The sequence below is a fragment of the Capsella rubella genome, unplaced genomic scaffold (assembly GCF_000375325.1).
Source record: "Capsella rubella cultivar Monte Gargano unplaced genomic scaffold, Caprub1_0 scaffold_2, whole genome shotgun sequence".
In the NCBI taxonomy this organism is placed as follows: Eukaryota; Viridiplantae; Streptophyta; class Magnoliopsida; order Brassicales; family Brassicaceae; genus Capsella; species Capsella rubella.
Window position 1 is genome coordinate 13415082 of NW_006238922.1, and position 12627 is coordinate 13427708.

The 12627-nt window shown below is 38.7% G+C and overlaps 4 protein-coding genes across 5 annotated transcripts; 3 read left to right on the forward strand and 1 right to left on the reverse strand.

Annotated features, from left to right (window-relative positions):
• Nucleotides 1-225: 225 nt before the first annotated feature.
• LOC17895999 (transcription factor MYB63) lies at nt 226-1587 on the forward strand. Its single transcript, XM_023787720.1, has 3 exons — nt 226-404; nt 516-645; nt 761-1587. The coding sequence occupies exons 1-3, from the start codon at nt 266-268 to the stop codon at nt 1362-1364; spliced, it is 873 nt and encodes a 290-aa protein (XP_023643488.1). The 5' UTR covers nt 226-265; the 3' UTR covers nt 1365-1587.
• Nucleotides 1588-2136: 549 nt separating this feature from the next.
• On the forward strand, nt 2137-7890 carry LOC17895665 (TELO2-interacting protein 1 homolog). 2 transcript variants are annotated; one of them, XM_006300589.2, is made up of 15 exons: nt 2137-2548; nt 2710-2890; nt 2984-3292; nt 3393-3482; nt 3586-4038; nt 4132-4239; nt 4335-4465; nt 4560-4689; nt 4826-5159; nt 5271-5905; nt 6003-6161; nt 6275-6349; nt 6449-6757; nt 6844-7059; nt 7125-7890. In XM_006300589.2, exons 1-15 carry the CDS (start codon nt 2349-2351, stop codon nt 7788-7790), a joined length of 3996 nt encoding a protein of 1331 aa, XP_006300651.1. In that variant the 5' UTR covers nt 2137-2348; the 3' UTR covers nt 7791-7890. The 2 variants fall into 2 exon arrangements, with proteins under 2 accessions (XP_006300651.1, XP_023644344.1); XM_023788576.1 differs by lacking the exons at nt 2137-2548; nt 2710-2890 and having other exon boundaries at nt 3025-3125; nt 3200-3292.
• Nucleotides 7891-8042: 152 nt separating this feature from the next.
• On the forward strand, nt 8043-9785 carry LOC17896370 (splicing regulatory glutamine/lysine-rich protein 1). The gene is made up of 4 exons (XM_006302868.2): nt 8043-8157; nt 8340-8459; nt 8929-8984; nt 9235-9785. Exons 1-4 carry the CDS (start codon nt 8082-8084, stop codon nt 9469-9471), a joined length of 489 nt encoding a protein of 162 aa, XP_006302930.1. The 5' UTR covers nt 8043-8081; the 3' UTR covers nt 9472-9785.
• A 107-nt stretch (nt 9786-9892) lies between these two features.
• On the reverse strand, nt 9893-12548 carry LOC17896569 (proteasome subunit alpha type-2-B). Its single transcript, XM_023788577.1, has 12 exons — nt 12461-12548; nt 11953-12015; nt 11789-11865; nt 11634-11698; nt 11484-11530; nt 11202-11277; nt 10955-11022; nt 10662-10731; nt 10476-10561; nt 10337-10399; nt 10179-10244; nt 9893-10095 (listed from the first exon to the last, which is right to left on the reverse strand). The coding sequence occupies exons 2-12, from the start codon at nt 11991-11993 to the stop codon at nt 10047-10049; spliced, it is 708 nt and encodes a 235-aa protein (XP_023644345.1). The 5' UTR covers nt 11994-12015; nt 12461-12548; the 3' UTR covers nt 9893-10046.
• Nucleotides 12549-12627: the final 79 nt, after the last annotated feature.

Here is a 12627-nt window from a genome sequence, read left to right on the forward strand (position 1 = left end):
ACAACCTTTTCCCACTCAACAAATCTGATTTGACATTTATCAGTTCCTCTGTTTACATTCTCACTCTTCCAAGATCGATCTGATCACACACTCTTCTCTTAACCTCTCGTGTATATATAAAACAGAACCACTTATATATATATTCGGTAACGAAAAGGTGAATCTCAATACTGAGTGATACTATACTATTAAAGTTATATATATATATATATATATATATATATATATAGATACAGAAAATAGAAAGAGGAGAGAGGGAGAGAGAATGGGGAAAGGAAGAGCACCTTGTTGTGACAAGACCAAAGTGAAGAGAGGTCCATGGAGCCCAGAAGAAGATTTGAAACTCATCTCTTTCATTCAAAAGTTTGGCCATGAGAACTGGAGATCTCTTCCCAAACAATCTGGTATGCTGTTGCTATCGTGTTCCTTTTCTTTATTAATGGATCATCATATAATCAAAGCTAAGCCTTCCTTCTTTTATGATTCTGAATGGGTATAATTAATTATATATGAAGGGCTATTGCGGTGTGGGAAGAGTTGTCGTCTGAGGTGGATCAACTACCTCAGGCCAGATCTGAAGCGTGGCAACTTCACTGCAGAGGAGGAAGCAACCATCATCAAGCTCCACCAAAACTATGGAAACAAGTAACTAAATATTCATCACTTGCCTTTTTATTAGTGTTTTTTTTGTTGTTGTTGTTGTTGCTCATGGGGTGGTTTTGATATGGACACTAATAAGCTTTCTGCATTTTTTGATCAGGTGGTCGAAAATAGCTTCTCAGCTTCCAGGTAGAACAGATAACGAAATCAAGAATGTGTGGCACACCCACCTAAAGAAAAGATTGGTTCAGAGCTCGGGAACCGATCATACTGCAGACGAGCCAGCTAATTCATCACCTTGTTCAAGTGACTCTGTTTCTCGAGGAGAGGTTTCTTTGAACAGAACAACGAGGAATGCCTTGTCTACATCTGTGTCTTCCGGTGGTTCCAACCATTCAATCCAGGAAGATGATCCAAAGATAGGCATGACGTTTGAGTACATAGAAGAAGCTTATAGCGACTTTAACGACATTATTCAAGAGGTAGACAAACCCGATCTGCTGGAGATCCCTTTCGAGCCAGATCCTGACATTTGGAGTTACTTAGATGCTTCAAACTCGTTTCAACAGTCCGCTGCAAATGAGTTCAGCTCAGCTTCACGACCAGAGGAAGAGTCTGATGAGGATGAGGTTAAGAAATGGTTCAAGCACCTGGAAAGCGAACTCGGGTTAGAAGATGATGATGGTCAACAACAGAGGACACATGACAATAAAGAAGAGTCATCATCATCACTACTGAAGAACTACGAGCTCATGATACATTAAATGAAACCAAAAGGCTGTTTTTTATTTTTGTAAGTTTTATTTTCATCCATGACCAAGAAAATAAATACTTATTTAATGGAAAGGTAGGTATAGTAGAGAAAAAAATGTATTTGACATTTTTTAGTAGCCTGTAGATAAAAACAGAGTTGGTCAATTACTAAAGCTTGAGACTAAACTATCTGAAAGATTCTTTGATAGAATCTGGAAGATTAATTGACTGATAGCTTCGTATTGAAATTATGGTAGTCAATCTATTTGAAGAAGGATATTGTTGGGTAGGATTGGTTTGAAATACCTCCATCATCTAACAACAGAACAAGAAGACTAGTTGCTGAATAACTAAGTAAATTATACAGTAAAGCAAGCAAGGTTCCTTTTTCCACATAACAAGTTTGAAACAACAATGATGCATCTATGTATGTTTTGAAATCTTTCCTGAAATTTAATGGAGATAGACAAAAAAGAAAGAAAGAGAGGAATATAGATCTTAGTTTACTTGACATAGAAGAAACATGATTTAGGGAAGATAATAAACTTTTTACTTTCAAGCTCTCTATCAGTTTATCCTATACGATCGTTTCAGAAGATTGGGGTTTTTATGTTGGTTTGTTTTTGGCCAACTGTATAAGATTTTAGGCCTGTTTTGAAGATTCCATACAAATATCAGGTCTATTTTATAATTATGTAACAGGTTTTGTTTACAATTCTTAACAAATATCAGGTCAATTTTGTAATAATGTATAAATATCAGGTTAACTTTGCGTTATTTCTTAAAACCCTACCTAAAGGAGCAAAAGTCCCGGGTCTTTATTTTCCGGCAATTTGTGCCACCGTGACTTGATACAGTTTTGACCGGTCGGGTCGGGTCGGGTCAGGTCATAGTCACTACTCCATCCCTGTTTTCTGCTACAAGAATTGACTTAAGTTTCGCGGTTCCATCTCTCGCTCTCTGTTTGGTGGTTTTGTATAATTTGATTGGACTGAATGGAAAAGTCCGTCGTCATCCGCCGTGAAACCGATGGAGAAGACGTGGATGAGAGAGAAGGCGTCTTTGCACAACTGAAAGTTCTCTGCTTGGAGCTCATAAACCTCTCGCAAAACCCTCAAAAGGATCCGGCCACGATCCCTGCTTTGCTCCACCTCCTCCGCCGTACTCCTCCATCCACTCTCCAGTCCTTCTTCAAGTAATTATTCCCCACATCCCCGTTTTTTTTTTTGGTTGCTCACTTTTCTCGCATCTGTTTATCTTCTATACATGAGCAATTCAATTTTCAGGTTTAATAGAGAGTTTATATTTTTCAATGTTCTAATAAGTTGGAACTGCTTTATTTGATGTACGTTTCAGCTACACTTTGTTTCCATTGCTTCTTCTGTTAGACGCCGCAGTTGCTTGCAGAAGTCAGGGGAAAAATCAGCTTGAGGAATTTCCAGCTACACCGTATAGAGTCAGTGATAAAGTGGCGGAAGGTGTAATCTATTGTCTTGAGGAACTTCTAAAGAAATGTTACATTGGATCCATTGATCAGGTGAAGTGGTTTTGAATTCTCACTTACTTTAGTTTTAATAACATATTCTCAGCTTAGTTTTAATACAATGCTTGTTGAAAATTTCTCCTATAGATGGTTGTAACTATGAAGAAGTTAACTAGTGGTGCTATTTTATCCCCATCCGAGGCTGCTGAAGAGTTTCGTGAAGGAATCGTCAGATGTTTCCGGGCGATGATCTCTGGCCTGCTTCCATGCTCTGATGATTCTTGCTCATGTAAGCTCACTGTTGGCCTGCCTCAACTGTCAGATATGAGAGATTATCAAACTCAAGTTTCAGAGTCTTTTCAGTATGATTTTGAAACACGAGAATGCTTGCTTGCATTTCTTCAGTCTCACTCTGCTTTGGCTGCTGTGGGTCATTGGCTTTCCATCCTCCTCAAAGTAACACTCTTTTCTCCCTCTGCTTTCCTTTCTCTTTCCTATGGAGTCTTTGTAGTTGTCTACACTCTAAAGTAAAATCAATTTTTATCACTGCCTACAGGTGGCTGATGCTGAGGCTTCTCGAGGACATCGAGGAAGTGCAAATCTTCGAGTTGAAGCCTTTATGGCTTTACGGATACTTGTGGCTAAGGTTACTATTAAAATTCTTAAAAATTAAAATAGGAACCGTTTTGGGGGAAAACATCTTCTGGACTATTTTATGGTTCCTAATGTGAACATAATGCTTGTTGTAGATTGGTACTGCTGATGCGCTGGCCTTTTTTCTACCTGGTGTTGTTAGTCAAATTGCCAAAGTGCTGCATGTTTCGAGAGCAATGATAAGTGGAGCTGCAGGAAGTGTTGATGCATTGGACCAAGCACTTAGAAGTTTAGCCGAGTTTCTTATGATAGTCCTTGAAGATGAGGCTAACTCATTGGCTCTTGGCATTTCTGATGATGATACTAAGGTGCATAGGCATGAATCTGCACACTCAATTTTGGGCAAACTTCGTTCTCTGACAACAAAATTTCAAGGGCAGAGCGACGAGCTGACAGAAATTACAAACCAAGACATCGTTACCGTCAATGTACCTGCAAAATTGAATCTGAATACGAGTCAAGATTCCTTTCATGTTGAACGTACAAAGGAATGGTTAGATACCACTACTTCTCACGTGAATAAGCTGCTGTGTGAGACATTTCCTCATGTATGCTATTTCTTCTAGTGCTACGTTCAACACTTTTATCCCAAATCTTTTGTAACTGTTTTTTCTTAATGGTGATGTCTTAATTGGTTTCAGATTCTTATTCACCCAGCCGGAAAAATACGATGGGGATTTCTAGCAGCAATACGTGGATTGCTATCTAAGAGCTCTTGTTCCCTGAAGGGTGCTAGATTAGAGATGTTGGTAGGTTCATAACTAATAACAACACATGATCTTGGATATTTGATATTTATTTTCCAAGGATTTTGGCGCTAGATATATTTCTTATAATGATGCAGGAATGCGTATGTACTCTGGCTGTTGATGACTCCGATGAAGTTTCTGTAGCAGCTCAGGAATTTCTTGATCATTTATTCTCCGAACGTACATATCACCACATAGAGAGTGATATAATCAAGATCTTTAGCAGGTATTGTTTGTTTGTTGTTATATTGTTTCTTTCTTTTGTAACCAGGTCACTTAATGTGTTTTATTCTTCTTTTGGGGCTTGTTTATGAAAACAGACTGCTTGAGAGGCTTCCAAAAGTGGTTCTTGGGAATGAAGAATTGCCTGCACTTTCGGTGGTGAAGCAGTTACTTGTCATCACTTATTATTCTGGTCCGCAGTTTTTGGCGAATCATCTTCAGTCTCCCGTATGTATTCTTTCTTGACACGCTCATAGGTTTGGTGCCGCTTCTTTCTTCTATCAGCAAAAATCTAGTTCCAAAACAACCATGGTCTAATAATGGCTTGCGATATATGATTAGTTCTTGGCATTCTGTTATGTAGATAACAGCCAGCAGATTCCTGGATATATTTTCTCTCTGTCTGAGCCATAATTCAGCATTCACCGGTTCTCTTGAGAAACTCATCGCAGAAAGGCCTTCATCATCGACAGGTTACCTCCCTTCAATCACAGAATTAAAAGTGGGGTTTCGGGAGACCAGATACAACCGTACAGTTCCAAATATCACTGAATCAGATCAAGTAAAATTAGAGATATCGTCGCCCACTAGCTATATGTTACCTCGCATGCCTCCGTGGTTCTCTCATGTTGGTAGCCAGAAGCTCTATGAAATGCTTGCTGGAATCCTTAGACTTGTAGGTTTATCCTTAATGGCAGGTCATTTCAAATTCCTTTGAAACCATTTGTTTCTGAAAATTACCCTGCAGTTAACTTATAGATGAGTTGGTTACTGATAGTAAATGATCTCCTTGTGTTTGTGTTTGCTAGGATTTAAAAATGAAGGGCATTTAGCAGTCATCCTGGATATTCCTCTGGGGGTTTTTCGTAAACTTGTTTCAGATGTTCGTGTAAAGGAGTATAATGGAGAAGACTGGCAATCTTGGTGTAATCGAACTGGTTCAGGACAGTTAGTTCGCCAGGCGGCAACTGCTGCTTGTATACTGAATGAGATGATTTTTGGTTCAACGGATCAAGCAACTGATGCTCTCGCAAGACTGCTTCAGAAGTCGAGAAAGGGTGGTGACAAACTTTCCTGGAAAATCTCATGGAACAAACGTGCAAAAAGTCATCTGGTTGATTGTGTTGGTAAGATCTTGCATGAATACCAATCTTCTGAAGTGTGGGATCTCCCTGTGGATCAAAAGACCATTCCCGGGCAAACCGATACCAATGTTCAACATATTAGTCTGCATTTCTTAAGAGACTGTGCAATGCTACACCAAGTTATAATAGAAGGAGTAGGTGTGTTTTCCTTGTGTCTCGGGAAAGATTTTGCTTCAAGTGGGTTTCTTCACTCTTCGCTTTACCTTCTGCTTGAGAGTCTTACCTGCTCCAGCTTCCAAGTTAGAAATGCTTCAGATGCTGTCTTACGTCTTCTTGCTGCCACCTCTGGCCATCCCACGGTGAGAATTTATGATAATGTAATTGGAGTGTATAATCACATCAAAGTACCCTTTCTGAAATCAGAATCTTCCTGTTTTTTGTTTGTTTGTTTTGCAGGTTGGGTATCTGGTTGTTGCAAATGCGGATTATGTTGTTGACTCTATTTGTCGTCAGCTGCGCCACTTGGATCTTAATCCTGGTGTTCCAAATGTTCTTGCTGCTATGCTTTCCTATATCGGAGTTGCCCATGATATACTGCCTTTATTGGAGGAACCGGTAAGGCCATTTGTAGTGAACAGTTTTTTCCTTCATTTAACATTGCGTTTGTTTGATGTTCATTTGTAATCAGTGCGTTAAAGAACTTTTTTTCCGTTTTGGGGGATTTGCAGATGCGATTGGTTTCCCAGGAACTAGAAATTGTTGGTAGACAACAGCATCCAAATCTAACTTCACCCTTCTTGAAGGTAGATCCAATCTTTCAATTTTTTCTCTTGTAGTCTTTTAAAACTAATTTGTTTTCTTGGTCTAAGAAACCTCACAACCTTTGTTGGTACTTTTTGTAGGCTGTTGCTGAGATTGTAAAAGCATCTACGAACGAGGCTTGCCTATTACCAGATCAAGCCCAGTCATATAGTGATCATGTTAAGACCAAAGCATCTGATGCGATAACATCAAGGCAAGAGAGAGGTTCAGATTCTGACAATAAAGTTAATGACGAGGATGAATGGGAAAACATACTGCTCGAATTGAATCGTTTTAAGCGATACAGACACACAGTTGGATCGATCGCCTCTTCGTGTTTAGTTGCAGCAACGCCTCTCCTTGCATCATCAAATCAAGTATCATGCTTGGTTTCCCTCGATATAATTGAGGTACATTGCCATTGGATTAATTTTTGTTGAGCTCTCTCTCGGACATTTCCGCAACTGAACTAAAATCGTAACTTTCAATTATACAGGAAGGAGTAGTGGCACTGGCTAAGGTCGAGGAAGCTTATCGAGCTGAGACAGAAACCAAGGAAACAATTGAAGAAGTCATTGAGTTTGCTTCACTCTATCAGCTTAAAGACTACATGAATGCTACAGACGATGGAGCAGTCGAAAACCGGCTTTTACCCGCTATCAACAAAATCTGGCCTTTCTGTGTTGCTTGCATACGAAACAGAAATCCCGTGGTACATTCTCTATCTCTTCCTCTTCTGATTTTATTTATAGATTTAATGGGTTTTTTTTTCCACAGGCTGTGCGCAGATGCTTAACCGTGATAAGCCGAGTCATTCAAACATCTGGAGGAGATTTTTTCTCACGTCGTTTCCGCAACGATGGACCGGAATTTTGGAAGCTTTTAACAACATCTCCATTCTACATTATGACGCCAAAGAACCTCCGGGACGAAAGCAAATCGGCTCTCCGGCTTCCTTACAGAACTGTTCCCGAGTCGTCTTCTTTGATTGCTGAAGTTTCCAGCTTGAAAGTGCAGGCTGCACTTCTCGACATGATTGCAGAGATTTCTAGAGACAAACGCAGTGCTTCAGCGTTAGATGCAGTCTTGAAAAAAGTTGCGGGACTGGTCGTTGGGATCGCTTGCAGCGGCGTAACTGGCTTAAGAGAAGCGGCTTTGAATGCGTTGAGAGGTTTGGCTTGCATTGATCCTGATCTAATTTGGATTCTGTTAGCCGATGTGTACTATTCTCTCAAGAAGAGAGATTTGCCTCTTCCACCGTCTCCAGAGTTTCCAGATATGTCTAAGGTTCTGCCTTCGCGGCCGCTGGAAGATAGTCGGACAAAGTTTCTCTACGTAGAGTATGGTGGTCGGAGCTATGGTTTTGAGTTGGAGTTTAGCTCCGTTGAGACCATCTTCAAGAAATTGCAGTCTCTGGTCTTTGTAGACCAAATGCATTGTTAATAATTTTGCTTGTAAGTGCTGTTCCGATAACAACATATGAAACTAATTTATTATATAACTCTGATAATTCTGGAGTCGAAAAATACATTTGTTACTAATTTATTAGGCACTAATAAAACAGTGGGGGTGAGATTCAAAATAAGAAAACGGTACGGGGGTTAAAATGAAAATTTTAGCATCGAGACCCGACCCGGGAATTCTGAATCCTGGTCTTAGGGCCCAAACAAACAAATAAATATGTTGCCCATTCACTGGTCGCTAAAGTGAGTCGGAACAAAAAAAAAAAAAATCATGGGAAGCGAACGGAGCCCCAAGGAGAAGAAGAGAAGCAGAGGTCGGAGCCAAGATGATCCTTCGTCTTCCGATTGTATGGTTCTTCTTTCCTATCGTTTTCTTATTTTTCAGTGTTAGTGATTTATCCATTCGTGTAAATTACGAGCATCATAGCTATTCATTCGTGTTCCCGGTTCTGATTTGAACTTTGAAAATGTGGACGATGACATGATTGAGAGACTGTATGTTGAAATTGTAGTTCTTATTAATGGACAGACGAAGAGAAAGTTGTTAAAAGGCATCGAGGAACGGAGAAAGACGATGAAAGGACAAGTAGGAGAAGTGACAAGAAGAAGAAGGAGAAGAAATCTCACAAGCACCACAAATCGAGTTCATGTATGTTGTTATTTCTTAAGCCATTTCCGATTTCTGACATGATTGTCAGTAGTGATAGCATGCGATGGGTGGTTAGAATCACCTTGTTTATATATGTATAGTCTAGTTATAAAGTTTGTGGTATGATACTAATATTCATGTCTTTGCTTCTTCATCTTGTTGGTTTGAGCTGTTACTTTGTTGTTGCTGCATATATCTAGTGAGTGGTGTTTTCTTTTTCTTGTATGCCATTTACGAAGCATCAATTTAGCTTTGTTCTAATTGTGTGTTCTCCTAGGGAGGAAAGAGTTTCTAGTCGATCGAACCTATTGTTAGGGGAGCATTATAAGCTGGGCGAAAGTATGTTGTTTTGGTTACAACTAAACGATTATTTATCTCTCATCAGCAGCATGACTTGTTCTAGATCATGTGTCTCTCCTTTTCAGTATGATCTGTTTTTCTTTCTACTGACATTGTTTTATTTTTACAGCAAAGTCAAAGGATGATAAGCATAAAAAGAAACAGGTGGAAGGTGACAACAAGCTAGTGAGCTCTCTCTATCTCTCTTACTCTGTCAAATATTATACTCATTAAAAAGGACATCTGATAGTATATTTCAGTCAAACTATATTTGTTTTGGAGACTCTGTTTGTGATTCTTTGCAGGTCTCTTCCTTTTGTTTAAGCATGGTTTAATTACAAATGTCTCCTTACCCTATTGTGTAATGTTTAACGGATGATTATCCTAATTGAGATTCTGATATAATATATTTTTCTTTTCCGTCTTCTTCTTCAAGAAAGAGGGGATTCCAGAGCTATCAATCGAGGACTACTTCTCGAAGAACAATGAGTTCGCTACGTGGCTGAAAGAAGAAAAGCGTACTTACTTTAATGATCTCACTACCGAAGCTGCACGAGAATTGTTCTCACGTTTTGTCAAGAGATGGAACAGAGGGAAACTCGAGTCTCGATACTATGAGGGAATCTCCACTGCCCCACGAACAGCTCATAACTGGATGATCAAGCGTAGGTGAAGAAACAATAACTTCCTCTAGTGTGCGTTGTTGGTTACCTCTCTTCTTGCTTCTTATGTATACGCAGCTTAAAGGCACCAGAGATGCCTCGTTCTGGTTGCTCTACTTAGACCTCTTGTTGCAGTACTTGTTAGATAGATTGCTGTTGAGAGACTTGTTTGTAGTCGAGCCAGTTTTCAGTCGAAGTAAAAACATACCATTAAAGTTGCTGAAGGACTATCTCATTAATCCTTATGTAAACCAAAAACGGCTTAGGTTTACTGCTTTTAGTTGTCCTCTTATTCGGCTATTGCACTTTTCAAGATTTTGATTTACTGCGGATTGTGTATTATTACGGAGTTGGCAGCATACTGTAGCTGCAGCTTCGGTTTAAGTAATTGGTTATATGAAACTAGATTTTCACAAAAGAGACTTTCAAAAAGAGTGAATAAACAGATTCTAAATCGGGTTAAGAGTCTTAACAAATTCCAAAAGTTTTACAGAAGCAAGAACCATAACTCTGTGCAACTAGCCAGAAAAAAAAAAAAAAAATGCTGAAATTCAAATCCGGGATTGTTGCACGGTTAAGTGAAAGATTACTCGACTTCAGCTAAGTAATCATCAATTTCTGCTGGTGTTAGTACCCTGCATATAACATTTTCCTTTCAGATTTCGATGGCAGCAACAATGATTCTTGATATGATTAGTTTGCAGTCTTGAACGTTTACCTGAAAACTTTGTCAGCACCTATTTTGCCGATCTCAATGTTTTTGCTCGAGATTTCTCCCTCAAAACTGTGAAGAGAAAGAAAGACACAAAGAGGTTTTAGGCAATTTGTGAAATTTCGAAATATAGAAAGAAAGTAGTGTTGGTTAAACATTCTCACCCTTCCTTCAATGTCAATATTGCCGTGTGAATGGCATCATCAAGTTCCATATCTTCTGTGTACCTGATCAGAGGAAAAGATGACATGACATATTTCCAAGATCATAAACTCATCATCACAAATGGTAAGTTATTATCACCTCTTTTCAAGAAACGTCTTTGCATTCGAAACATTCTTTCCCATTGCCGAAGCTTTCCATGAGAAATAAGAGCCAGATGGATCCACCTAGTGAAAAATGAAAATCATGAAACAAGATGTTTCTGATTTATGGGTTTTACTTCAACTTTTAGCACGATGGTTATATTTTCTTTAATGTTCTAGATACCTGATACAGTTGTGGACCCTTGTCATCATACCCAGCCACCAGTAGAGAAACTCCAAACGGCCTAACACCACTATTAACAGGAAAAGGAGACTGAAATTAGAAGCAAGTTTCAGTAGTCTAGTTTATGTATACAGATTTTCTTTAACAACATTATTTCATGCCAAAATCGATCTTTAAAACTAAGGTTAAAAGCTTTAAAGTTGCAATCTCTAAGCTTGTCCTTTAACCCTGTTGAGCATATGGGAGATTGTAACCATATAAATTTTCTTTTATACACTAGACATAGTACTTACCCTGACTGAGTGAACTCTTGCATCACCGTGGCAGTTTCCCTTACAAGTTGAGTAACAGGGATGGGTTCCTGCAACAATAAAACCCCTTAAAAGTTGAATTAACTGAGCAAACAGGGTTATGGATATGCAAACTCATATCGACTGGAATTATCAAATCCAAAACAGCAAGGATTGAAGATTTGTCATACAGTGTTACTCGATACTCGAAGAAAAAAAGGTAGACAAAAAGAGAAGATATAAAGATTACTTTGTACAATCGGAGATATTGCTCCGCCTGCTTCCTACTCTTTCGCACAAGAACACGAAAATCAGGACCCATACCACTACATAAAAGGCAATACCAAAGTTAGCATTAAAATTGATGAGGGAACTAAGGAAAAGGTTGATCTTCATCAATAGCACTAGCACTTAATGAGAGATACTAAGTACCCAGAACAAAATAAAAAGAAGGTCTGATAAATCCAATTTTCAAAATATGAAATCAAATGCGCAATTAGCAAAAGAAGTAGGGATAGCCGTGGAGAGGAACCTGTAAACAGTTCCAATGTTGGGAGTCAAATGCTGAATCTTTTGAACCTGAAAGAGACATCAGATAAAAACATTAGTATCATAGGAGTGACTGAAACTATGCAACCTAGGAGGAAAAAGCAGGCACAGAAGGAAGAGGTTATCAACTTACAGACGCTTCATCGACAAGAATAGAGGGCAGTTTCTTTTCTGTTGCAATGACAACTCCGTTTGAAGCTGCAGAAAGAAAGTAAACCAGGGTCATGATTATATTATATATATGTACAAGTTGCTTAAAATCTCTTTCTAGAAATTAAACGAAAAAACCTTTAATTCCCAGAGATGTTTGGCCTGATCCGACAGCTGTTAAGGCATGTTCTATCTGAACCAGCTTCCCTGAAGGGCTGTTCCATAAACCAGAAGCGAAATTAAACACAGAAGAAACAGATCCAAATTACTAGAAAATGAGATGCATTTTGTAAGATAGATACCTGAACGTGGTGAGAGAAAAAGAGTACTGACTGTCACCCATTGCAAAGATACCTTTAAGAAATCTGTAAAAATCCAAAATCATTGTCATTTTCTAACCAGTTTTTTTTTTTTTGCAACATGGAAGTGCTGAATCAGACTAAACCACAAATATCCAAATGATCCCACACATTGATTTCACACAACTAAACCCAATTAGTAGAACAACTAAAGTCTGAGCAAGTACACTGGTGCGATTAAATCTGACAAAAGCTTAGATGGAAAAAAGGGGACGAGAGTCTCAACGGAGATGAGCTGAATAGATGAAAAAGATAAGATAACAATCCGAATTAAGAACCGTAAGGGCATCAACTCGAATTCAACGATCAGCTCTCTAGCTCAAACTTGGAGACTAACAAAATTTAATCTTTAATAACCCAAAAAATTCAATAGATTTTCAGTTTTCAGTTAAGATTGGAGAAAAGAAACGCATCCAATAAAAAAAAAAGTAACAGAAGATAGCATCATTACCTCTTGATATATGGATAACGAAATGCATGCAAGAGAGAAAGAGATGAACCAAGTGACGATTTTAAGCTTTAGGTTTCTTGCACAAAGGGTTGCACTGAGAGAGAGAGAGAGACTCTTCTTCACATGAAAAAGAAGATGAATAACGAAACGACGTCGTTTTATGGCCT